This window comes from Ochlerotatus camptorhynchus, unplaced genomic scaffold (genome assembly GCF_037179485.1).
Source record: "Ochlerotatus camptorhynchus isolate MF236.1 unplaced genomic scaffold, CSIRO-AGI_Acam_v1.1 ptg000319l, whole genome shotgun sequence".
Lineage (NCBI taxonomy): Eukaryota > Metazoa > Arthropoda > Insecta > Diptera > Culicidae > Ochlerotatus > Ochlerotatus camptorhynchus.
In genome coordinates this window covers 1,565,450-1,592,786 of record NW_027040807.1, presented here as the reverse complement: position 1 = coordinate 1,592,786, position 27,337 = coordinate 1,565,450, and the positions used below count along the sequence as shown (strand labels likewise).

The 27,337-nt window shown below is 40.3% G+C and overlaps 3 protein-coding genes across 7 annotated transcripts; all 3 read left to right on the top strand.

The window, feature by feature from the left end:
- On the top strand, positions 1-1,348 carry LOC135707817 (AT-rich interactive domain-containing protein 2-like; the record flags this gene model as incomplete). Its single annotated transcript, XM_065229715.1, has 2 exons — positions 1-320; positions 427-1,348. Coding segments are annotated over exons 1-2 (1,122 nt in total), but the record flags the coding sequence as incomplete, so codon positions are not given.
- Positions 1,315-25,714, top strand: LOC135707790 (mucin-2-like). 5 transcript variants are annotated; one of them, XM_065229675.1, is made up of 7 exons: positions 1,315-2,629; positions 9,536-9,931; positions 10,208-10,636; positions 22,538-24,919; positions 24,981-25,244; positions 25,315-25,406; positions 25,475-25,714. In XM_065229675.1, exons 1-7 carry the CDS (start codon positions 1,382-1,384, stop codon positions 25,578-25,580), a joined length of 4,917 nt encoding a protein of 1,638 aa, XP_065085747.1. In that variant the 5' UTR covers positions 1,315-1,381; the 3' UTR covers positions 25,581-25,714. The 5 variants fall into 5 exon arrangements, with proteins under 5 accessions (XP_065085747.1, XP_065085746.1, XP_065085745.1 ...); XM_065229674.1 differs by having other exon boundaries at positions 10,202-10,636; XM_065229673.1 differs by having other exon boundaries at positions 9,536-9,937; positions 10,202-10,636.
- LOC135707794 (uncharacterized) lies at positions 4,519-7,103 on the top strand. Its single transcript, XM_065229686.1, has 2 exons — positions 4,519-6,683; positions 6,737-7,103. Exons 1-2 carry the CDS (start codon positions 4,819-4,821, stop codon positions 6,996-6,998), a joined length of 2,127 nt encoding a protein of 708 aa, XP_065085758.1. The 5' UTR covers positions 4,519-4,818; the 3' UTR covers positions 6,999-7,103.
- Positions 25,715-27,337: the final 1,623 nt, after the last annotated feature.

Below are 27,337 nucleotides of genomic sequence, written 5' to 3'. Positions count from 1 at the left end.
CATTTCGGAAAAAAGAACGCCGCGCTTGTAGAAAAATAGAATTGGCTTCTATTTCGGCCAATTTTCCGGGAAAATACTCAATTCCCGTATCGTTCCGTGTGCAATTCGGTGACCATCGGGATGACTGCCGACGGAGAGAGTAAAATTAAAAGTGAACGCCGCAGCCAGGATGAAGACGATTCGTTTTCGAATCAGAACAGCAACAGCGGCACTCCGGGCAGGGAAACCGGTGGAAAAACCCGCACACGGGGAAAGCTGCTGTACGAGAAGGACCGAACCAGCTTCTGGCAGGATCTGCACATGTTTCACGAGAAAAATAGGTGAGTTTTGGAATCAAGCGGAGAAAAGCTTGTTTGTTGATGAAGCCATCACTGCCGGGATCAGGCAGCTGGGTTAGAGTTAAAAAGTAAATATTTATTTTTACAGCACTCCGTTCCTGCGTCCTCCGAAAATCGGCGGTCGGGATGTAGATCTGCATCGGCTCTATTCGGTGGTGATTGCACGAGGTGGCTGGTTGAAGGTAAATTCCCGTGAAGATTGGGATGAAGTTATTGAGGAGCTGAATCTACCGAAACGGTGTGTGAATAATGAGATTGCAGTCAAGCAAATTTATATTCGGTATCTGGATAAATATGAGAGGGTTAACTTCCACGGAGAGGAAAAAGATCCCACGGAGGAAGAGGACGATGAGAAGCGGCACAATAGGAGGTGGTCGGCAAGGATGCTGCATGCAGTTCCAGCATCTTACAATCATGCCCAACATACAGTGCCGGAGGCAATGCGGGGATCGTTGAATTTGTCCTGCGATTTGTACAAGCCAACTGAATACGATAAGCTGATTTTGTCTCTGTTGTCCCCGCTGCCCAATGAGCAGGATTTTGCTATTAATGTTTGCACACTGATGTCGAATGAGAGCAAGCATACCTTGAAGGTGGACAATTGTCCGAAGATGATCGACGTATTACTAGCTCATGGTGGAGTTTTCAACCATTACTCGCTTCGTGACATGTTTGATGAGTATTATGGCAATATAAGAAAAAATTCTTTGCATCGTTTCTGGAGGGATTCGTTGTTTGAAAAACCACAGGTTTTGGAGCTGTCGTATCAGGATTACTTCCAAAAGGTTGAAAGAGATCCAACAGAGCTGATTAAGAGTATTTACAGTCCAGATCTTAATAAAAGCATCGATGACGACGATGAGTGCGGAATGCTCAATATGGCGACCTTGAGGTCTTTCCTCAGCCTTGGACCCGGCCTGGGTACGAATGACTATATCGGTCAGAGGGTTTTGCAGATCGCTTCCATATTCAGGAATCTCAGCTTTAATGAGGAAAACACACCAGCCCTGGGTTGCAACAGACAATTTCTAAGATTCCTGATAATGTGCACAAATAGTCGTTGGGGAAATTTGTGCCATATGGGATTGGATATGCTAGGAAATGTGGCAAACGAAATCGAAATCAATGATCCTCAAATGGATGAAGTGACCAGATGTCTAGTGTCGACACTGTCGGAAGGATTGGAAGGGGCCGATCGTGGTGTTATAATTAGTTGCCTGGAAGTGCTGAGTAAAATCGCACAGAAAGAAAGTAACGAAGATAATCTTAGCCTATGTTTGAATCAGTCGGTTTACAATCAAATAAGTCTTTTTCTTTCGCTCAATGATATCATGCTGCTGATCTACACTTTGGAGTGCATTTACTCGCTAACATCGATTGGTGAAAAACCGTGCAACGCCATGATGCACGTGACGGGTATCATTGACAGCCTGGTATCGCTCGTAACAGTCGAAGCCCAAAGCTACGGCCCAGACGCATGCATTCTGATGAGAGTCGTTGAAACCATTCCTGGAAACATGGCAGGCTACTATCCAGGTAATCACTTTCAAAATGCTGGTCCGATTCTCCATCCTCAAGCACCTACCATGGCCCAACTAACAGTGCATAACAAAGAACAACCTTCAATTCCGGTGCCGAGCATTCCAACCATTCCGGAGATTCCGAAGATTCCTCTTCCCACTAAATCTGCATCGTCCCCACCGATTTCGCAACCAAACCCAACAACCATGCCAGCTCCCACATCTACAATCCTGTCCAATATCCAGGTCACCAGCGTAACTCGTCCACCCGGTGCTCAATCTCCGCAAATACCGATCAACATAATTAGCCGCAACGACCCAGCAACGCCCCAGAAATCCCTCCCGGCAACTTTAGCTTCAGCTCAATCCATTTCCTCCTCATTAGCGCCAGCACCATCCCCGACAGCTGGTCCAATCACAGTTGCAGCAAAACATGCACAGCAGCAGCAATCGCAGGAGAATGAACAGTTTGCATACGCTTGGCTGAAAGCTACCTTCGAAACGACCCCATCGCTGGCGAACAAAATCGAACAAGCCGAAGTGTACAAGCTATATCTGTCGGCTAATGGGAAGATCGGCCGGAAGGCCGTTGTTCCTCAGATCCACTTTCCACGATGCATGCGAACTGTCTTCGGTGGAACTGTTGGGCCTACGCTCATCAAAACGGAACGCAACGGAATCGAGGGTAACAACTACTTCTACGAAGGTATCAAGCTACGACCGAAACCGGCACCCGGAGCAGCTGCTTCCTCCCAGAAGGTATTGTCAACGGTAAGTAGTGATGCAGTAATTCCCTTTAAATCCAGTAGGTTTGAATACTAACCGAATGTTGGATGATGAATGCGCATTGGTTGGTGCTACGCGTGCGTGTCGTTAGTGCAGCGTGCGTTCGTAATACATCCAATAACAGTAAATAGCAATATTTCCAAGGAGCAAGAGGGTTTTGTAATGTGGTGAATTTAAATTCGAACTTTTGTAGACGGGACTACTACGAAAGGCCGAATCACAGAAAAGGCCGAAAAAGCTCGGAAAAGCGACAAAGTGGATCGGTGCAATCGCGCGCGCTCGCACCGGTCCACTTTGTCGCTTTCCCGATTCGGGCTTTTGTTAATTTGTTTTTTTTTTTATAAATTAAATTACATTATTAAAGTAAAGTTACAATAATTATTATTCTGCATTTTCGAAATAAAATATAATGGAAGCTACTTAATAGCCATTCGATTTCCGTAATGAAAATTAAAAAAAAAACTTAAGATTTGGGTAGCTTTTGTTTTATGTTTGTTTGAGTGTTTAACGACGATTTAATGAGAAGATGGCTTCGTTTTTTGTGAATGCGGACAATTCAACGAGTTGACTCAGTTGTAAGAGCAGAAAGCCTTCGGATGCTGAATGAGAGAGAAAGTGATAGTTAGCTTTATTTTTCCAGATGTGAGTATGTAATGACGATGATGGCTTCGTTCAAGATAAAATTATAGCTACTTCCTCCAAACGATGGCACCTCCACAGGGCCACGCAGGTCGGAGTGCACCAGCTCTAGTAGTTCCTTCGCTCTTGAACCACTGGTAGGAAACAAAAATCGTGCCTTCTTGCCTGTGAGACACAATCGGCGAGTGGTTCATTCGTGAACTCGATCCCACTAGCCACTTACTTGAGTTTCTTCAAGCTTCCTTCATTCAAATGGCCAAGACGTCTGTGCCACAGTTCGATGCTGTTGACCAGAAACGATTTTTCCGGTTGATTGACATGATTCTTCAACTCCGGTAATGACAAGCTCACCGCTTACAGATGGTGCTTACCGATAGCAGGTTGGTTGCTAGGTTCGGAATTTTCAACACATTAACAACTTCCACGTTTCCTTCTTTAGTTTTCATCGAAACCATTCCCATTGCAATGGCCTTCATGTTGCTGTTGTTTGCTGTTCCGACGTTGTGGTCCATGGAATTCGCGTTATCGAAAGGTTGATTCGAACGTGCCATGTGGTTGGTGGCACCGGAATCAAGAAACCACTCATCGGTTCTTACATCTTCAATAGTAAAAATACAGCACAGCCCTTTTTACCTGCTTGTCTTCAAAAATGACTTCTTGGCATTGGGACATTTGGCTGCAAACTGCCCCGTTTTCTCGCAGTTTTAGCACAGACAAACGGACATAAAACTGTGCAATTTTGATTATCAAACATCGTTCACAAACGCTATCACCACCATCTCTTTTATCTATGTCTGTTTGTCTGGAAGGCAGCGAATTCAATTTCCGGCAGGGTTCAAGAACTATTCAGGTTGGAAATGTTCTCGATTTCCCTTTAGACATAACGTATTATCTGGGGGGAAGCCCATTTTGCATAAAAAGTCGTTTTTCATGGCTCCACCTAATTTGACATAATGACCAGTTGGCATTGGCTTTCAACCGTTCTCTTTCATCCGGATCTTTCCCGAATATATGGAAAAAGTCATTCGTTTCTCCAGTGTTCACAAAAGGCGATAAACGAGGGATCCTCAACTACAGATTAATTAAGAGCTTTCTGCCATCCAATATGAGTTTGTATATTGTGTGGCAAGCAAGTATTTAATTTACGAGGAATATTAATACTGCATACTCCAAGGAATACCCCTAGCTGAACATGCTATTAGTTATTTCTATTAAACTGGAAAAACTATTGCCAATTCAGAGAAAAAATGGCATTTGGCGCCAGATTATCAGCTTTAAAAGCATGCTGTGGCTGTCAGTTGCGTCGAATTATTTTCCATAAAAATAACAAATATCGGCCGACCGGGAAAAACTGAGAAAAACGTGATTTTTCTTCTTTTAAATAAGTGGCTGCCCTTTTATAATACAACACCGGTACTGGTAGTAGGCTGCCATAACTGTTTTTTGATTTTTGATCAATCAGTTTGAAAAGTTTGACAGTGCCGAACGCTTGAAATCTCTCGTACACCTGCCTTCTTCTATTTTATACCACCATAATGAATCCTCAATTTCAAGAAATTGTTTCGCCAAGACAACTTCGGCAGAGTCCCATTCGGGACAGCGGCTTGCAGCCACGATCGCAAATTCCTAGTCAATCGAGAGGACTTCGTCCACCAGGTGGTTTCAATCCTTCCGGCCGGATTCCACCTCCGCAAGCAGGGCTCAAGCAGCAACCTCTAAATCTGTTCAAAACACCAGGAAGTCAGCTTCGTGCTCCGGTTGACTTCCATCCACACGCACACTCGAGTTTGAAGCCGTTTCAACCCCCGGTTCGAAGTACTCCAATACATGCTTCTCCAAGCATGGAGAAAGTAATTCCCCTTCCCGGGTCTTCTAGTGTACTAGCATCGATTCCTAGACCCTCAAGACGACCAGACGCTCCTATCGGTTTATCAAGGATTTCCGCACCAGTTCGTGTAGTATCTACTTCTCTACTTCCTAAGCCATGTTTCATGCGGTCAGGAAAAACGCCAATTTCTAAAATAGCGCCCCCATCTAGACTCCCACCTCGGACAGTTAGAACAACTCCTCAACGCCAAGTTTCTCCTCCATGGCAAAGTCCTCCAAAATCAGCTCCAATAACTCCGCGACCAAGCACAGCTCCTACCACTCCAGCATCGGCGAGCGGAGTGCTACCCAAAACTCCAGCACGAAGACCACCTACGCAACTTCCACGAACTGCAGCTAAACAGCGCTTAGTCACTGAAGATTCCGATGCCGAAGTTTTTCATATAGCTGGGCGTGACATACAGTTTGTAGATTGGGCTCCTTCTCCAGAAACTCAACCAGCACCTAAATCTGTAAAGAGACCGGTTGCGCACCCGGGTAAGGCTCGAATTGCAAAAGGCTTTGTCAGATCAGTGGCAGCAATAAATCCTGGGGACAGCCCCGAGGGCCCAACATTACCTCCGCCAGTAGTTGATGCCATGCGAGCACTACAAGAAGCGAAAACTCGAAAGGTTTACGAATTTCCCGACGAACCTTCGGTAGCTGCGGCAAAGGAATTTGCGTACCAAATAAATGCCGATCTGCAGCGGTTTCGGAGTATGGGTGCTGACATGTCAGAACTGAAGCAAAGAAAAGCCGCTATCATGTCTAAAGTCAAATCAATGAACGATCGGCATAAACAAGAAGAAAATGCGTCTCTCGACATGGAAGAATTTCGGACAAAGTATGGGATTACACAAAGTCCAAAGATGCGACAACTTCTAGAAGTGGCAGGCGAATGGAATCGTGTCATCTTGGAAAAACGAGAGCTTGCGGAGGGATTGGCAAAGGCACAACCTTTCGAGCTTAAGGCAAGACCGAAGCTAGTGCAAACGCTTCAAGGTTTAGCGGAATTCCCTGGTGAATCGCCTCAAGATGCACAGCAACGTTCGGTTCTTGAACAGGCTAGACAAGAAAGAGTAGATGCATATCAACAACGAAAAGAGGCTGATAAGGAATATCGACGAATATTGGAGGAACGAAAAAGCAACATTGCCAGTAGAAGACCATATTCTAAGGAGGAACGGGACGATATTAGACGACGATATCAGGAAGCACAAGAATGGACCTACACTGCACCAACAGAGGAAGAGCTCGATAATGCTTTGAAGATGGCGGAAATAATGGAATTGGAAGAAGCAGGCCTTTCGTTGGTAGCCGATCCGGAGAGGACAGTTGCAACTTTATTCCCTGGAGCTGCACCCTCGGCACAAATCACTAGTATCGTAGGAGATATTCCGATACCAAGGAATATTCCGACCGAAGAAATTAATACCATCAACAGTTTGGATCGAAGCACTGCTGAAATTGCTCTCAAAGCCAGTTTAGTACCAGTTCCTGCAGAAGGTGTCACCAAGAAGGTTTTGGAGGCCAGGTAACAAATTGACGTTTATTGTCCTCTAACAATTGCCATACATTTGCCAACAGTTTACAGGAAATGGCCACAGCAACAATTAAATCGATTCCGCAGCAGTTGGATCCGATGTATGAAATTGACCTGAAACTAGGGCAACCTAAACGAAAGAATTACATACAACTGCAAGGCTCATCGATTCCGTCATGGTTTCCAGGATTCTACAGCATATTTCCCGGTGCACCAGGACTGGTAAAGGCAATGAAGTCACCCAGCACTACACTGTTGACTGCGTTTAGGCAGATGCAATCTTCGGCAGCATCGTCTACGATTTGAATGCATTATTGTAAAGCACGGCAAAATAACCATCAAATAAATTTGAGTTGACAGTACAGCAAATTTACGATGCACAATTGATTACTTCCTTTTGCTCACTTTCTCTGCGACTCAACTGTTCTATGTCTAACAAGCTATAGCCCAAACAAATTTCGGTACAAACTGAACAAACTTTGATAAAGCAGATTGTAGTTGATCATTCGTGATTGACAAGAACCAGCTAAATTACACATTAGGGTGAGTTAACTGTACAACATTTCAGTCCGCATCGTGCTCTCTTGCCGCATACTACCCAAAACTACGTCAAATTTAAACAGCACTTCTTAGTGCTGAATAGGGGAAATGGCTCTAATGTTGGCCTATGAATCTAAGATTGGCCCCATCGCTAATAATCTGCTATTTATCCATTGTATCTAGTTGAATACGTCATTGGGACGGTACTAATGGATATTTTTGGTTGCTATTGAAAATTTAGTCGATTGCTGAATTTATGTATGGGCCCAAATTAGGGACACTTAGGCCGACATTACATACATTTCCCCTATTACCTACAAATTTTCAATCTTGTTCGATTCTTATTCCTCTTCGATCCTTTTTTGGACCCTTTGGGTAATCCGGCTTGTATATCGAGTTGGAAAATTCCTCTTCAATCCTTCGGACTCTTATAGTAATCTGGTTGGAAGTCGATTTGGAGAAGCTTATTCTGCCGGCTTGGCACCTAAACGCAAAAGAAAAGGGCAATCTCTTGATCCCCTTATCATGAAAATCTTTTGAGCAATCAATTTGATATGCTCACGGATGATGAGAATGATCCATCATCCAGGTAAAATTAGACTACTTTTATGAATTTCGTTAATGAATTCAAATTTTCACTTCAAATTGGCCGTTGAGGTGAATGCCGCGTTTTGGCTGAAACGTGTAAAGGTTTCAAATGCCCTCTCAAGTTACTGTAGTCAGGGCTGGCAAATGTCATTTTCAATGAAAGATCTCACGCGATATTTACAGAGATACTTCTGTCACTATCATTGGATGAGAAAACGATGATAGAGATTTTCTTCAAAATCTCATCGAATTTTTTGTCATGACAGAACGTGACAGTGTTGTGATCATCGTTATTACTAGCTCATTTAATACTATTAAAGTTTGTAGTGCCGAGGAAATTTTAATAATATCAGTGCTAACATTTGAAAACGGCACAAAAGCCATTTGTAAACAAATGGTTTGTGGGCCCTTTACTCACAACTTGAAGTACACCCACGCGATACAACAGCAACATCGGGTAGGGGAAATTTTCCCCTTCCTGACGATGCTGTTGGATTGCGTGGGCGTTCTTCGGGTAGCGAGTAAAGGGCCCACAAACCATTTGTTTACAAATGGCTTTTGCGCCGTTTTCAAATGTTAGCACTGATATATCCACTCTACCGATTACATACGGTAGTTTGCTTAAATTCATCTAAATCAGTTAGAAATGTAGATGTCAAAACCGCATAAGAATTATTCTCATGACTGCTGGTTCATTGAAAAATGACAAGAAAACTAATGATAGGTAGTGTCGTCTCGTGATAGTGAGAGGACCTGTTTTCTCATCGTCAAGTGATAGCCGTGATATTTACTAGCTCTGACTGTAGTAGCACCAAGGTTAAAACATGAATGTACATTGATTTGAATTTGGAACGATAAGGAGTCAAAGAAAAATATATAAACATATCTTTTATGTTATTTGTACTGGAAATTTGACAATAAAATTTAAGACCATTCAATTGTATTCTGTGTTACTGTAACAGTAAGTTTTATTGTATATCAATCAGTGGCGTCCCGTAACCTCAGTTTTTACCGGTGCACCAACTTTCAAAATCAGATTTAATGCCATATTTATACTCGAATCGGTTGAAACATACACTTAATCTTCTAGTTTACTCGATATCTATCCATTGCAAGCAATATTTGGATTTTTTTTATGTTTTGAAAGTTGGTGCACAGGTAGATTGAGGTTAAGGAAACGCCACTGATATCAATACTATTTTTTATTTGGGCACTCATTAAATCTATGGCAAAGTGTTGCGAGTCATCCCGTTTGACGGTAACTAAAAACGTGACGTGTTAGGGCATAAGCATAAATATACAGAAAATTTCAACCATATTTGAGTATATTGTGGTCCCTTGAGTCAAAGTTTAAAATATTTTAGACTAGGAACCACAATATAGTCAAATATGATTGGATTTTTCTGTCCTGAAAAAACATTCTAGTTTGTCGTACGCAATTGTGTATTTCTGTATGAGCCGTACACATTCTAAACCACCCCCACACCCCCCTCAGGGATATGCTTGCTCCTTGTAATTGTAAACCCATTTTTGGCGACTGATGCTACGGCATCTCTAGAATGTTTCAAATAAAATATTTCATTCCCGCCATAAATGGGTTGACATAGCTATAGATACTGAATTTATTTAATATGTCATACTAAACTTTCCTTTTCATTTTCCGTTTGAATGCTAACTATATTCTTGAACCGTCACACGCAACCCTCGTTTGGTAGAGTTCACCTGTAGAGAACACACACAATAACACCACCAACAACAATAATAGCAATACAAACATTAGTACAGACAATCACGGTGAAAACAAATCGATAAGCTCGGGTCAGAACACAGCTGTTGATGGCAAACCAATCATGATGACAAAATCAACTCCAACATCCCTAGCCAAACAACATCAACAGCCGCTAGCTAAACCGCATTCCGTAATTCAAAAACCCACCTCGTCTGTTCCACTCAGTCCGCTGCAACAGCAGCAACCACCTGATAAAACGCTCGTGCAACCCAAACTAGCCGGTGGAGGACCAGGGATGGTATCGGGCAAGGGCGCTGGTACGAGCGGACCACTCTATACGACACAAGTGGCCGGCAAGAGTGCGGCCACAAATCCTGCGAATGTTAGTGTAAGATTTGTCATTGCTTTACTAATAACCGTGTAGCATTTGCTAGATCTTTGTTTGTCAAAATTAATGTTTTAACATTATATCTTTGTTTGTACACTGATTATTCTTTCTTAAATTTCCATTGGCTCATCTAGAGTAGCGGTTTTTAACCATGGTTATATTTTATTTTTTAGCTGAAATGTCGTCAAATACAGTGGTTAAAATTCGCTGACTCTAAAAACCAATAAAGAAGCATTACAATGATCAACTTTATATCCCTTACAGCAACAGGCATCCCATAGCCAACCTGGCCAAATCTTGCATCAGGTGATGAATCCGAACTCTGCGAGCGATCCGAAAAGCAACGTTATCGTGGTTAACCAAACCACCATTTCGCCGCAACCGCTAGGCACGGTAGCTCAACCTCCTCAGCCGCCCCAACAGGCTACCGGTACCACCACCATTATGAACCAGTCTGGGACGATTTCGTCCACTACGACCAACCCGTCGGCGTTGATCAAGAGCCTATTGGCGAACAAGGTAACAACGGTGACGAGTAGCGAATCCGCTGCTACCAGCACCTCCGGCGGCATCGTCGTTTCGTCTACCTCTACTGCTACCAGTAGTTTTTCGTCTACTAGCACTAGCAACACTAGTATCAATCCTTCTACTCCTGCAACTAGCCAATGTTTGATTGCATCGAATGTTAACGTGCATCAGGTAACAATGACAACACGTAGATTTAACAGTTCAATGAAACAAATAATATAAACGTGTGTGTGATTTTGTGTGAGTGCGCCAATAATCCCCTCTGTGAAATAATCGCTAACAAATATTAACTGTCCGTGTTTGTAATAACCCTCAACTGAATATTTATATTATAATTTTTATATGTGGGAAGCACCTTCTTTTTTGGAGCTCATTATTTTCTTAAACCGGAACAATTAAAAATCCCAAAAGTGAAAAATTCGGCCCAATGGCGTTTAGTCTAATGACTCATCACCTAATGAAACATTTCGCCGAAGACACCAAGCCAAAAATGCTTCGTTTCGGAGTAATTAATTTTTCCCAACAGGGTTGCATTCCTGGCCAACTGTGCAATGTGAACATGAATGGTCAAAGTGCATAAGATTTGATTATCGCATGATGTTTTTTTGTTTTTGGTGACTTAATATCGAACGCAAGATTGTGCTTTCGAGCATACCAATGCATGGAATGTTTGTTTTTTTTTGTATGGCTTTACTATAGACTCTCAGCAAATATATTATATTAACAATATGATCCACTCTTTCGCTTAGCTGGCGAACCAAATTTTTACCGATGAAAGCACCTCTGTGGCCAAAAAGGCTACCAATATATTTGTTTATCGTCACGAGGGGTAAACCAAATGAAAATTTGTTTAATATTTCAAATGAATGTTTTTCAGCATTTATTTTATTTGATGACCACAGTGACATGTCTGACAAATTTTAAAGTAATATACACAATGTAATTTATGAAAATAATGTGACTCTAACTTTTGTAATAAATGCTATATTCGCACCCCTCGATTGTAATTGAATGATTGTTGCTGACCTTTTTCAACGCTAGATGGTGCGTGCAGCAATATTTTGCGGGTCGCCATTGCAATATTTGGAAAAAAAGCATGATTGGATCATATTGTTAATATGATATATTTGCTCTCAGCCTTAGGCTATTTAAAGAGGCGCCGTAAAGAGTATTAAGTTCCATAAATCAAAATGTCCGGTATACTTGCGTTATTCATCATCAGGTTAGTACACTCAAAAAATAAATCACATTTCCGATGGAAAATATACATTAGAATGTCACATAACTTTCATGTGATCTCATAATTGGGAATCGCACCACGGAATCACATAAACCTTATGTGTCCAATGAAGTTTATGTGATTTATCACATAGAATTCATGTGATCATATGAATGTTATGTGAATTTCAAGTAAAAATAATTAATTTTGTTATTGGAAAAATATCATGTGCGTTCCAAATGGAAACTATATGAAAACTTTTTCAGTGACTACCATAATCGTAATCGAAATTACATGAAAAAAAAAATCATCACTAGGAAAATGGTTTTCCCTGATTTTCTTTTCAATTTGCCTCTACCGTGAAAATTTCCTGAGATATTTTGCTAAAAAGTGTTTTTCTACGATGCACGAGTTATGGATTTTCACAGTATGTGAATTTCGGAAAAGAAATCAGAGAAGTTCACGGCCAATGGGATCAACCCAAATTTTTAGTTTACACACAGATACTCAGCGATGAGTAAATTTGCCTTATGTTTTTCCAGAAAAAAAAAGTAGAAGGGTCTGTGCCTATGGGCACGAATGGAAGCTTGACGTAGGACCGCTAGTGGACGGAACAAAAATGTTGATCATTTAGTTCTTAACTCTTTCTGTTTTTGAATTGGTGGCCCTGAAAAGGGCCGGTTGTTTTTCAAATGGTGGCCACACCAGCGCAAATCGATGCCAACCGGATGATGGCGGCCTAGTCGTGCTGCCTATTTCGGGAAGCCTTTCCTCCAGTCGATGTGAGTGCTTTCGTCGTCGTCTCAGTGATGTCACATATAACATATTTTTCAAATAAGTGGAATGTTTAGCTCTGGATTATATTTTTAATATCCATAAATAATCCTTTCTTCCTTTTGAGTAAGTACGAGCACCGAACCAAATCCCAATTTTCACTTTTTATTTTATTATCTTCGTTAATTTTGAACGGATTTTGCTCAGATGTTCTGATTTCTGATTGCTCGTTAGAAGGGATGTTAGTTTTTCATTCTAATTGTTAATTAAACCATATCATATAGCGACAGGTACTATGATTTGTTTTTGATTTGTCGATTCGGTAAACAAGCCCTTTTAACAACCCACAAGCTGGTTTACAGTTTGTGAGTCGAACTAAAACAATATCAGTTCTACTAAACATCCAAATAAAAGTTATGTGTTGTGACAAAATACAATAAAGTTGACAAAACGTATGAACACGATTGCAAGTAGAGAAATACAGATGAAACCATCCCAAAGCGTATCACAAAAAATGCTGAGGTTCGAGCAACAGTACATGAAGTTAAAATTTGGTTTGATAAGAAGAATTTGAGAAAATGAAACGTCGAGCAACAAATAATACTTCATAAAATTTTAATGCTTATTTTTCATTTTTAAAATTGTTGGGTAAAAAAAAAACAAATGACCTGACAAAGATTTTCGTAACCTCGGACATAAAAAAATCAAATTTAACGAAAACGTGATTGTTTCTTTATTATTTTTTTTCAGGTTTGTCTCTCATTACTGGGACTTGATTTTTTTTGTATTTTTAGACTTTTAGAAAAGATACAAATCACAAAAAAAAAATTAAAATTCAGGATTTCGAGGTCTTTTGAATAGATTAGTTCTTTAGAAAGCAAACTGAAGTAATTCTTCAAGATTCTAAACTAAATATGAACAAACTATTTCTGAACTTCAAATGAACTCAAAGTATATTTACGACGATCAGATTAAAACGATTTTTACGGTGTAAATACAGATTGTAATTGAAAATAATGTTGCAACACTGCGTCGTCTTCGTATTGGTACGATGCGTGCTGTTCCACTCATACGTCGTGTTCGACGCGTATCCGTCCGTTGCTCTAAAGCAAATGACGAAAAAAAACGTTTTGGCAAGCGATTTTACTATCGCTCCTTTTCTCCTCCCTTTCTGTTGATTGGTGAAATGGTGAGCGATCAACCGAGCATTGAGCTCGCTCATGTGAACATGCGCAATGTGTCGTTTGTTCGATTTGCGCTCTATCGTTGCGTCCGTGTTTGGGATTTTTCGTTACATGTCTGAATTTTGATTTTTTTTTTAATGTGACCCCCAGTATAGAAATTAAAGACGTAGTCCTACGAATATGAAAAAAGTAAAGATTGGATTCTTTCAGTCTATTGGTACTATTCCTAGACTGAGTAAAATTTTCGTAAATTTTCCTCATTTTCCGACAGACTTTTGAGGTTTTCCACAGGAAAAAAATACTAAGCATTTGAGTTAAATTTGGTTGTTACTACGGGGGAAAAACTCCAAGGGCTACCCGATAGACGCATAATTTGTTTTCTTCCATTTTCGCATGGATAGATAGATTTTAACTTTTTTTTATCCCTGTAACAAAAACCACATTTAATTAAAATGCTTAGGTAATAAAATACAAACATTTAAAAAATTCTCTATCCTCATCGTGAAGGAATTTTGAAACCATCATAATTTCGATAGTTCTTATTTTCGCCACGAGGGATAACATTCAATCAACGAATGCCAACGGAGGTAGGGGAAACTTTGGCTTCGGCAATACCTTAACCTATTATCGTAACATAATGTATCCACATGCTAAAATTGAGCTCTCAATAACGTTTTTTACCCCCTGACGATAATAGGTTAAGGTATTGCCGGAGCCAACATTTCCCCTAGTTGTTTTTCTTTTGTTTCATACCGAATAACTCCAATGGCTCTAATGTTGGCCTATGGATCTAAGATTGGGTCTATCGCTAAAAATATGCTATATATTCATCAATTTTATCTAGATGAACGCGTCATTAGGGCGGTACTAATGAATATTTTTGGTCGCTATTGAAAATTTAGTCGATTGCTGAATTTATGTATGGGCCCAAATTAGGGGCATTTAGGCCGACATAACATCCATTTCCCCTATATCTTTTTCGGTCCAATCGGACACTAGATTCTATTTTTTATTGCACGCGAGTTTGAAATGAGCCGAGCGTAGCATTTTTCTGATGAGTAGAATGCCTACTGCTAAATCATTCCACTGAGCTTCAGAGCTTGTGAACGAAGGGGGATAAAATCACTCAAAAAATTTATCACATATGCATGAAAACCATGTGAATTTCACGTAACTTTCATGTGATCACATAGCTAAAAATTCCACCACAAAATCACATGAATATTATGAGGACGATGAAATTCATATGAAAAATCATATAAAATTAACGTTATCGCATTAAATTGAGATGAATTCCATTATTTTTTTATGGTTGAAAATCATTTGCGTTTCCAATGGAAGCTGCATGAAAACTATTTTCGGTGTATCACACGCTCTTAAGCTGGGTTTAGACAGGGTAAGTCAATTGATCAAGTCAGTTGAATTCAGCTGACTTGAACGCGAATTGAACGTGTAAACCATGCCATTCAACTGACTTGATCAACTCACATGAATTGAAAAAAGTTGAACCAGGCTCAACTTTTCAAGCCAATTGAATTCAACTGAGTTGATCATTTGACTTGCCTAGTCTAAACCCAGCTTTACTCTCACTCAGGGTGAACTCTGAGCTCCTTGCGTCGAACAAAAAAGTCATCCAGAGTCTCGAAAAGCGCACCTCACGTCAAATCATTCTCTCGGTGAATTTCACTCTCCCTGTATCTCGAGAAGTTACTGTTTACTTCTTCCATATTCCTGCCGCCACTCATTTGAGGTGAGGGCTAGCTAAACTCGCAGGACAAGAGTGTTTTAAAACCTCCAGTGAGTTTGAGGAGTTTCAGCAAGCCTGAATGAAACGCGTTGGAACGCTACCCGGATTGTTCCGAATCGATCCCAAAAACCTAGGGAATCATTCTAGCGTTCAGAATTATTAGGCCTAACTGTGATGATTGATTTGCTCTTTGTATTACTACAGTTGATTTTCCGAAATATTTCCAATATAGTGCTGTAAAAGGTCGTTTTGGCTAGCAGATCCATTAGGAAACGCATCGAGAGAATAATGTTAATTCAGCCGAGTTATTAGCAAAAGAGAAAATTGATAAAGAGAACAGACAGGATGTCTACTACCTGGAAACCTGGAATCTTCAGGAAATTTTATTTTACCTTAAAAAACCTGGAATTTTCAGGGAAATGTCCATTGCCTTTATCGAGCAAATTTTTAAGAATATAATATATTGAAGTACGCTAGAGAACCTCCTCAGGAATTTTTAAATATCTCATAATACAACCAACTTTATCTTCTTCGTTAGTTACTCTTACTCTTTGGACATAATAATTCTGGAGTGGATTTATCTTCAGTAACAATATAAATTCTTAGGCTTGAATTCTCTCGTAACATTTTAAAAGGACCTATATCCAAAATGTATAAGCAATACAAAATTAATTAGTAATTTTTCCGCCACTATATAATTCATATATAAGAAAATTGAAGTATTTTAGACCTATTCAAATAGACGTATCTGATTTTGTAAAAAATCACTTCAATCGACGATTTGTGGCAACTGTTAGCTCACTCACAGAAACTAACAACACCAACTAGTAGGGGAAAGATTCCCCTACCTGACGATGGCGTTTATTTGCGTGGGTGAGTTAGTAGTTAAGACAAATCGTCGATTGAAGTGATAGGCCCTTTGCTAAGCCTTTTCCTAATGTCAAGTAAATGTAAAACAAATCATCGGCACTGCCTCAAGCGGTAGGGCCTAGCTTTGATTTGAATATTTTTAATCATCGGCCCTTCTACGTCATTAGACTTATAGATGGAACCTAATAGAACAGAAAATATATGTTAGGCCGTTTTAGCATGTGGGGGCCTATTAATGATTTCGAAAAATCTTGGTGATCGACCGTTATTTTTTAATGATTTTTATCGATAATGCGGAAAATTCCTATATTTAGATATTTAGCGGTGCTATAGAATAGTATCCAAAAACGATTTGTGTACATTTTGATCATATGCCCTTTTCAAAAATTACGCGAGAATTGTGTTTTTTTGAAATTCTGGAACATGGATGATTTCTATAGATTTTAAATTTAGACTATGTTTTGAAATCTTGGACCTAATGAAATCAAACTTGGAGAAACTGTCAAGAATCTGGAATGAAAATAAATATTCAAGACTACGGACATAGAATAAATTTCAAGAACCCAGATTTCAATTCAATTAAGGGCCTTGTAAAAGCTTCAAAGCTTATGAACTGAATTAATTTGATGAGAATTTTCAAGGATCTCTGGAAATAATTTCAAGAGAATTCAGAGGAAAATATCAGAGGATTAATTTTTAAGAAAGCATAAGCTGAAGATTCATTTCAAATTAATTCTAAAAAACTCCAGATTCAAGTTGAAACGTAAAGAGAATTCCAAGGTATTTCTGAGTAGAATTCCAAGGGAATCCTGAGTAGGATTCGGAGTAAATATACAAGACAATTCTGTGGATCATTCCAAGGCAATTCAAATGAGAGTTTTGACTAACCGTGCAACCGTACTTTTAAAGGAGACCAAGAGAAGAAGGAGAATCGAAATTGAATTCTGAATAGGTTTCAATGAAAATTGTAAGGTTAATTTCAAAAGTAGACTTAGGAGTATTTTAAAGAAGTTTTTAGGAAAGTTTCAAGGAAGCTTCTAACGAAGTCAAGGAATACTATGGAGAGTTTCAAGGATGTTCCAGTAATCATCTTTAGAGAACTCAAAAAAGAGATTCTAGGGAATGCAGAAGGCCATTTCAAGGAATTTACGGAACCACTCCAAGAGAATTCTTAGCGGAATATAAAGGAAACTCCGAAGATTCGTCTATATAAATTTCAGAAGATTATTTAGTGAATACTGTGGAGAAATATTTTCAGGAGAATTCATTAAAGGTAATACAGCGAGAATTGTTAAGAATTTTATGAGAATTGCAGGGTCTATCAAAGAACGTTCTATAGAGAACTTTTAGAGTAAAGGGGTTATTCGTGGAAAATAATCTGCCCTATGTGCCATAACAGTCCCATTATCATTTTTGTTGAAAATGATTTATTCCTTGTAACAAATTGTCAAGTACCATCATTTTACAATTTACACGAAAAAAGTCTTACTTTGTTAAGAAAATGTCACGAAAAATACCAAAACTATGTTGTCCTATCCATAAGAGCCCACTGAGAAAACAATCTTCAAAAGCGTTTTTCTCAGCTAGCTGTTTTAATGAATGGGGCAGCTATGCTTAAAAGCTTTATCTATTATACCAAATGACATACAATTTCAGTGAAGAATGTTTAGTCCATAACGTAATGTTGTACAGTCTCAAATTTAAAATCAGCGGTTATGCAAGGACATTCCTTCGTCATAGTTGTTGTTGAATATTGGAACCAAACCATTTTGTTTTGACGTAGGACTACGTCTGTGATTTCTATATGGGGGTACACTTTGTGAAAACCGAAAATGGAACATTAGAGTGATGCAAAATTTGAAATTTTCGCTCCACAATACTTAAACGATTCCAAATCGAATCCTGACTAACCTCTCAAAATTTGAACCCATTTGGTGAGAAACTGAGATGGCACAAACCATTTGAAGTTTGTATGAGAATTACTATGGTAAAACCAAGATTTTTGTTCACGTCTATCTAATAATTTACCATATCGGTCTGCTTCAAAAGCTTTCAACTTTACTTGTAGGATATTTTCCCAGCTACAACTTTGCTGAAGACCACTTTTTGATTAAATGCAAGGATCGAAAGTTATTAATGGTTCAATGCACTGATGTCCTATGATCATGCTCAATCAACTGCTCAGCAGGCAACATTGGTGTTTCTGGGGCGTTGAATAGGACACAAAAATTATGGCTACTATGTCACACTGCAAAATACAGTGTTGCCTACAGAGCAGCTGCTTGATCATGTCATAAGTTTACCAATCTCTTAAATAATTAATAACTATTTCCTGTCTCGTTTTACATAGAAACAATCTTCAGCAAAGTTGTAGCTGAGAAAATTTTCTATAAGAATCGCTATCGAAGTGTTTTGCAGCTCAATATGGAAAAAGACTAGAAGGCAATGAACAAAAAGTTGAGATTTCCCATAGTAATTTACATGTAAACTTCAAATGGTTTGTGCGAAGTCTGTTTCTAACCAAATGAGTTGTAACTTTTGGAGGCTAATCACGACCCGATTTGAAACCATTTAAGCACTGTGGAGCGAAAAAGTCAAATTTTGCATCAGTCTAATGGAACATGTAGCGAAATTATGAAAGATTTTGAACGTTAGTAACTCAGCTGCCTCTGGACCAATTTCAATAATTTTATCACCAATCGATCAGAAATATTTCTACGCATTCGCTAAAATTAAGACTATATAATTTTTCAAAATGTCACTATTGAAAATTGCACGAATGTTCAACTGTTGCTATGATAATTAAAATTATCACCGATTGCTTGCGAAAAGCGATTTCCCTAGCACAGATTTCAAAGTTGAATTCCATCCGGTCTCACCAAACGGTGTTTATTCAATCGCCGCGTGGTGAGTGGTGGTGTTCTCAACCGCTGATCGGATTCAGTTCCAATCACCGTGTGTGGTGGTGTCCGGTCGTCGGCATTAGCAGCAGCAGCAGTGCTTTCGGCGAGTGGCGTTGAACATTGTTCTCCAGTACACAACGAAAGGCTACCTGCAATAAGCGAGCTGCAGCCCACATGAGCATCCATAGAAGGAGGAAGAAGCCGCACCGCTCATTATCCGAATCAGTAGCTCTTCGTGAGTCGCTGTGGGTCATCTAAGCCAAGTGCGTCACCCTCATTCCAAACAACATACAGCTCGCCAGCCTCATCTATGTTGAACACCTTAATAGCTCTGCATTACTCAACCATCATGACAAGACGGTCCTTTTCAAGACCACCATAAATTTGTTAAAGAGTATTTTTTGACCCATAGGGCTGTCCCTTGTGAGCAAGTCCTACGTCAACTGTTCGTACAACCCCATTACAAGATTGTGCCGAAGGTTTGCCGATGGATGTGCACAAGCTGTGCCGAATCTACTTTCGGCACACTGTGCTGATTGACTTGCCCCTTTGTTGGTACCCTTATTTATGCACTTAGATTAACATTTAAAGCTCCTCCTTTTTTACACACTCGAAATAAAACATACTTTCTAAGCCCCGTCCCATTCCTAAAAACGACGGGAAATCTTGTTAGGGGTGGGGCTTAGAAAGTATGTTTGCGCCGAGTATGCAAAAAATAAGGGACTTCGAATTTTGATCTAAATGCATATATAGAGGTGCAATATCAGATACTCTATTTTGTAGTCTATGAAGGGGATTTCTAGGATTGTTGACTGACTGCACTGTCCTCTGTTAACAACTAACTAAAAGCAGTTTATGCGTAATTTCTGACAGATGTCGCCACAAGGAACAGTAGCGATTTCTGATGGCTAACCATTTCCTTTCCTTTAATTAGTTGTCGACCAGTACCAAACTTTACATTAGATCACACGGCAATCACAAACGCATTTCGTATAGTGGAACTAAACCAATTGAATTTAGTTTTATGAGGACAAAGGGCAGCTGGGAAAGAATTTGTTACTTGTATTTAATGCACTAAAAATGGTTCGGTCGCCTTCAGTAAATTCGGAACGAGCATTCTCTGTATCTGGGAGCATTGAATCGGATATTCGGTCTTCCTTTAACAATGGTTCTGTTACATATGTTTTGTGTTTTGAAAGGCTGTTATCCGAGCAAGATCTAATTTTTGTTTTGTTGTTTGCAACTATTCCTATTTGTTCTTTTCCAAACTTATAAAATATAGGTATTTAAATTATAAAAATAACGTTAACCCTCTCCTTCCTACTATACGATAACCATAACGTTTCGGTTCAAGAAATATCGTAAAAAGTATCAAAACTAGGTTGTCCCATCAATAAGGCCGTTGCCATGATGGGAGCGAAGAGGCGCGCTAAGCGTTCTATTAGGTTTTGCACCGTCGGGATTAACCTCAATCTGATGACAGTTCAGTGGTACTGTTTACGAGGACTTAGTCGTTTTTTTTCTTGGGTAGATTTTCTCGATAATTTTTCAGACTGCAGTGAGATGTAAACCACACTTCTGCATTGTCCACGAGCAACATCCTTTCATCGCGCTGGTCCTCGACAATTTTCAAGTTAAAGTTCGGTAATTTTAGAATATTTAATTTCGAAAAAACGACTAAGTGCTTGTAAACAGTACCACTGAACTGTCAAAAAGGTTCAGCCTATTAACACTGATTTCATTCGTGACGTCACGCTGCAGAACCTAATACAAAATAATTCCTATTATTGATATTATTCCTTACATTTAATTTCACGCTTCGCGCGCCTCTTCGCTCTCACTATGGTACCGGCATAAGATTCTACGGAGAAATACATTTTCAGCATTGTTTTTCTCGGCTTGCTGTTTTTCTAGATGGGACTGATATGTTTTTATGGGCAGTCCACTGAACTGAAGTTCGTGAGTCTAATAGCGAATTCGTTTATTATTCAGTTCCAACCTGGATCGGGTATCAAGATTATAGTCGCTATATTCATAGTCTGGCGGATAGAATTTCGGTCTATCAAAAAGCGGAACAAATTCAATATATTGTAGACCAACAATTGAAAAGGTACTATCATCTTTTATAAACAAAACGTTGATTATTATTTCCTCGCCAATGGAAGGTAAATTACCAGCATCATCGGATAGAGGAAACTTTCCACAACCAAAAGATAGTGTTAGTTTGTGTAGGCGAGCCTTGAGTCACGAGAAAACGAATTACGAAATTTAGTTCGCCAAAGCTGATGTGCACTTTTCTGTTGTTGGTCGTGATTTGCTCGATTGGTTCCGCTATATGACAGCTCAATTGGTTCCCGAGATTCTATCCGCCAGACTATGAATATAGCGACTATAATCAAGATTGGGTCTGCTTGTTTTCTGACAACCGTCAGTTTGCTTGTTTGTTTTTAAAACCTAGCTCAGGTTGAGGTTCGTACTGACAAAAAGTTCGGTTTCGCACTGGGTTGGAACTGGTTCCAACCCCGATAATAAACGAATTCGCTATAAGTTGAGACTGCCGACGTCAAAATCTCCACTGGCGACATAGGACATTCAAGTGTTACCAGCGAAAACTTCGTATCAGCTTTCAGGCGCATTTACACTAAGGAAAAAAAAACGTTTGTGGCACGTTAAATCGTTAGAAAATATGCTATTTCGGGTAAACTAATATCTAAAACCTGGAAAACTCTGGGAATTTTATTTAGCAAAATAAGTAGACACCCTATCGATCATTGTAGTAAGCGAAATAATCTCTAGGTAGGGTTTTGATCTCATTTACGTCCAACTAAGCATAACCCGTCCTTTACGGGTATGAACAAAACATTGAATGATTCTACTATTGATGACCTTTAAATTTATTTACCTTTCCATACGGTACTGTTGGATTTGATATGGAGTCACAAATTGTTGTTCACAATTGAATCGAACATTGCTTCTTGATTCCAAATTATTCCTACAAGTTTCAATTCCGTCCAAACGCATTGAAACGCCATTAGATTTTCTTCGTCCTACAGATGAAGGCAGAAAAAAAATGAATCGCTAGGAGTGCTTCTTTAGTTTTTGAGAACAATGGGTGTAAATATTCATACTATGCGCTCTAATACGCTTTCTGTTGTAGCTTATGAACTAACGCGTATTATTGATTTGTGCACGGTGAAATCATTGATATTATCGATGTTTTCTGCTCGTTAGAACGGAAAGGGGCGATTACGACGAAGTAGCGCTCTACGCTATACCGCGAGAACTAGAAAGCGAACAAATGCGACTGTACGCAGCAAATGCTATCGATCGACTGAGCATGAAATGTGTATTAATTAACCACACTTTCTTTTATAGGTCGCTCAACGGCAGCAAATGCTTAAGCAAAAACAAATGAATTCTTCGGCAGCCGGGACAGGTCAATCTCCCAATAGCTCGGTGGTGGTAACATCGAATAATCCAAACAATTTGACAAACATAAAAGTTGGTAATTCAACAATCTCCATCAAACCTGGTACCCTTCCAACGAATACGGTGATAACGGCAACGAATCCTCACGAGATGAATCCACCACCATTGGCGCCGTTGAGTCAGATGCCAGGCGGTATGATTAAGCCCTTAACAACCAATAAGATGTTGGTAGATTTGTTGGACAAGAAAACTAATGATCCACCCGTCTTTGCGATCGGGGAGACTACCGTGAAACGCAAGAGTGATGCCGATGCTGCAGAACCGCCAGCTAAGATGATTAACACAGAAGAAATGAAAGTTACTTCAAAGGCCGCTGATTTGTACGCGGAATTGGCTGGGTCCATTCTAGAAGGTGAAGACATGGAAGATATTGAAATGAAACCGAAAGAGGAGCAACCGAAAATGAAAGTACAACCAGCCCCAGCTCAGCAGGTCATCAACATGGCAGTCCCAATGCAACGGCAGATAATTATGGCCCCTAATAACCCACAATCGATGATGCTATCACCCGGTAGTTCTGGACAGCACTTGACTGCTCAGACGACAGCTACTATCAAAACTGATACCGGCTATCAAACAGTGCCGGTCATTCTGCAACACAATCAAAATCAAATTCAAATACAAAAATCTTCCCCTGTCATGACTCCCACCGTCATTTCAAATCCTCAACAAACTACACAATACATTCTGGCAACGAACCAACAGGGGCAGACATACGTTGTAGCTCAGCAACCGCAACCACAGAACCAGATGCAACAAACCGTTCTACTAACACAGAACTCTCAAACTGGAACTCCACAGAAAACCATCATTATTCTGCAACAACAACCTACGCAGGGTAACAATTCCCAAATGCAGACCCACCAAATTGTACAATCTCAACAGCACACTCCGCAGAAAGTGTTTGTCAACCAGCAGGGCCAGCAAATAATTATGACCCAAGTACCCCGCCAAATGCAGCATCAGACTCAGATCGTTGAGAAGAAACCAATATACATTACTACCAACCAACAAGGACAAGCAATCAGCATCGAAGGACCTTCGCAACAAATGATGAAAAGTAATCAACAACCGACACAGATAATTCAGACGCATCTTGGCCAGCAGCACCATCAACATCAACAAACTACCAGTCAGCAGATACAACAAATCATTCAACAAGGAGGTTCTCAAACATTCCAATTCATTCAACAACCACAGCAACAGACACAATCTCAACCAACACAGCAAATTATGATTCAACAGCAAGGATCTCAACAACAATCATCACAACAGCAACAACAAACGCAACAACTTCAACCGCAGATCATATCTCAGCAAATAATTCAACCCGCACCGCAACAACAGCCGCAGATCGTACAAAAAATCATTCAGCAAAAACTTGTACAAGCACCACAGCAACAGCAGCAGCAGCAGCAGATCATAACGATGCAGAAGCAGCCGATGTCTATAGCATCAAGCATTTCCCATAGCCCCGCGACAATAACAGTCACAAAACAAACGGCTACCGGATCGTCTCAACAGGTTGGCCAACTTCCTACCAAAACGATCATAGTCCAACAGCAACCCACGGTTGGAGGAACACCTCAGAAACAAATAATTCAAGTTGTTCAGCAAAAGATTGCATCTTCTGCATCACAACCAACTGTTGTACAAAAGACCGCCATGCAATCGCAACTTCCTGCGAAGGCATCTATTCCGCAAGTACAACCCTCCGTTGGGTACACTACTACTTCAGCAAGCATGAGTACAGCTACTTCAACAGCTTATTCAACCACATCTACCTTGATGAGTATTGCTGCTTCAACTGAAACTACAGCTACAATTGCCTCCATAGTGCCACCTTCGGCAGGTTTCACTTCTGTTTCAACTACCGCTACAGCTTCCGCAATCTCTACATTCACATCATCAAACACCGCTCCGACCACTACTTCAACAGCGATTACTCAGCCAACGGCAACAATACCCGTGTCCGGTTCCAGCAGTACCATTCAAATGATACCGGCAATGGACCCATCGAAAGCAATCGACGAAGATGTCGATCCGAGTTGGCCGTGGGTGTGTGATTGGCGTGGGTGCCCTCGGAAGAAATATGCTTCCGCTAACGAGGTGTACATCCATGCCTGCGCTGTTCACTGTCCGGAAGCAATCGAATCTTCGGCCGATATTTACTGTCAGTGGGGTCCCGGTCCCAACCTATGCGACAATTTACCCCGGAAACGTTTCTCTTTAATGACGCACATTTTCGATCGGCACTGCACCAGCGAGGTAAGATAGCTACTGGCATAGCGTCAAACATAATCAAGTTACAATCCATATATTCCTACAGTCCTTCAAGACGGCAGTTCAGCGCCGTATATCGAACGCCTCAACCATCGCCCAACAGCCGGTGCAAGCATATCCGGTGACTCTGGTGCGGCAATCGGCAGGGACTCCTACTCCTGGTTCATCAGCATCATCGACAACGTCTGAAACGTCCAGCAGTTCATCTACGCTGCCACAAGGTCCAGGACATCTATCCTCTGCTGGACCCGCGGCGCTACATGCCATCAAAAGGCACGCGATCGATTGGATCAATGCTAAAGAATTCCAGGTAACGATTGCGAAATAATTTCCACTTCAAGCAGCATCACTTAACCCATTTAACGATATACTTTTCACAGGATGACATCGAAGGACCGGTGACGAAAAGTATTCGGCTGACGTCGGCTTTGATTTTAAGAAATTTAGTTGTCTACAATAGTAGCGCTCGAAGGTAAGAAACTCGTATGATAGCTTGAAAGCACTTTTCCTATTTTGTTTTGTTATTGTTGCTACTTTTAGGGCTCTACGGGCGTACGAGCCTCACCTGGCTGCAGTTGCAATGAACAATGTCGAATCAAGTCGCACCATCTCCCAGGTATTATTCGAAATGAATGACACGACCTAATTTTTATGTAAGGGATACTGTATGTTACAAAAAGTGAAAATCTATATTGTAGGTATTTTAAGTTCAGTTGTAAAAGTTTAAGCCTATCAGAATTGGCAGTTTTTAAAGTGTTACTAAACCACATACATTTTTTCCAATAAAGCACTTGTCAAAAGCAAATTTCATAAATGTTTCAAATAACTGCTATCACATTCTTTCGTTATTTCCAAATTTATATTTTCAGACGAACGGTAATCTTGATAGCACAAGAAAAGAAAGCCAAATTCTTCAGAGAGGTGTTGAACCGGTACTACAAGGTAAGAGAATTGGTTGTCATTTGAACTAAAATTAGACCTTGACTGGTCCGGAACAATTCTCACTGAAACCTCTAAAACCAGATCGTCATTTTTGCAATGTCTGAGATCCCTTGGAAATCTTCACTAGATTTTGTTTCTATAATTTTCTTTAAATTATCCTTGATTCTCCTCAACACACTTTTCAGACTTCCCCTGAATTAGTTTGGGATTCTCTCTGGTATTCTCTAATCATTTTCGTCATAATATCACAGACAAACAGACGTACCTCTTCATTCTAAATCATCAATCACGCCTTTAACGATTGATTTGAACATTATAATTTCCGCGAACTGCTCACCGCAGCATCGGATCAGTTTGATGTTTCATGTATTCTGTTTATCTTGCATGCAACATAGTTTGCGACATAGAGAGCAATTGCAATTGTTTGAGCTTGTTTTCCGCGAGAAGCTCGAGAGATGTCGTTACTGAGGTCCTATTTTGAGTTACGTCTATTTGTCTGTTTGTAATACTGTGAGATATCTTTAAAGTATTATGGAAGAACTCATGGATGTCATTCTACTATTCTCTTAGAATTTTTATTAATTTTCAAAAGAATTTAATAGCAATCTTAGACTATCTGATATATATAAAAATGGATTGGAAATTATGAATATGTATAGACATGTGTATTTACGTGGGATACTGTTCAAGTTGTAACCAGTTGGTTACAATCCGTGGATTTTCGTTTGTATGAGTTGTTGTTGTTTGGAAAATTCACGTATTTTAATTTAAAAGACAGAAGGCAACACACAGCAGCGAGAGGGTTAGTACCGCTGCAAAAACACTCGAACGATACTAAAGGGAGGCTAAAAATGGAGAATGATCGGCAAAAGGCACGCGAGTTTTTTTTTTTTTTTTTTTTCTTTATTATAGAGATTTTTAGCCATAGGCTAGTTCATCTCTTAAGAGGCATGCGAGTGGCCATGTTGTGAAAGAAAAAACCTTCTAATTGGAGAAGTAACCAGGCGTCCGTGTAGACCAGTTGAGTGTTAAGTGTAGTGCATATACAATTAACCCCCCCTTGTGGGGTTTGGGCTGGAAAGCCTACCTCCGTTCAGGTCCTCTTGTGCTTTTGGTACATTTCGTACACCTCGTACCGTAAATAAAACGGTCTTACACGGCTCGGCTCGGAAGTCAAGGTGGCTTCCGAGTCTAATAGTAAATGATCCTCGATCGTCCGTCAGGGACGATTCTCTCAGACCAGTGGCCTTAATTGCCAAGGAGGGTCCCGTCTCGGCTCGACCAAGGTGGCCATGCCACGGTCAGCCGATGCAGTCAACGACGGAAGACGCCTGCCAGCCAAACGAGCCAGCAACGCCTGCTGAACCGTATGTGGCTGATGAACGTCGCCAGATTCGCCATTCTCCCAAAGCTGCAACAACACTGTCTGCAGCCCGCGCCGCAAGTTTCCGGCCAGGAAAC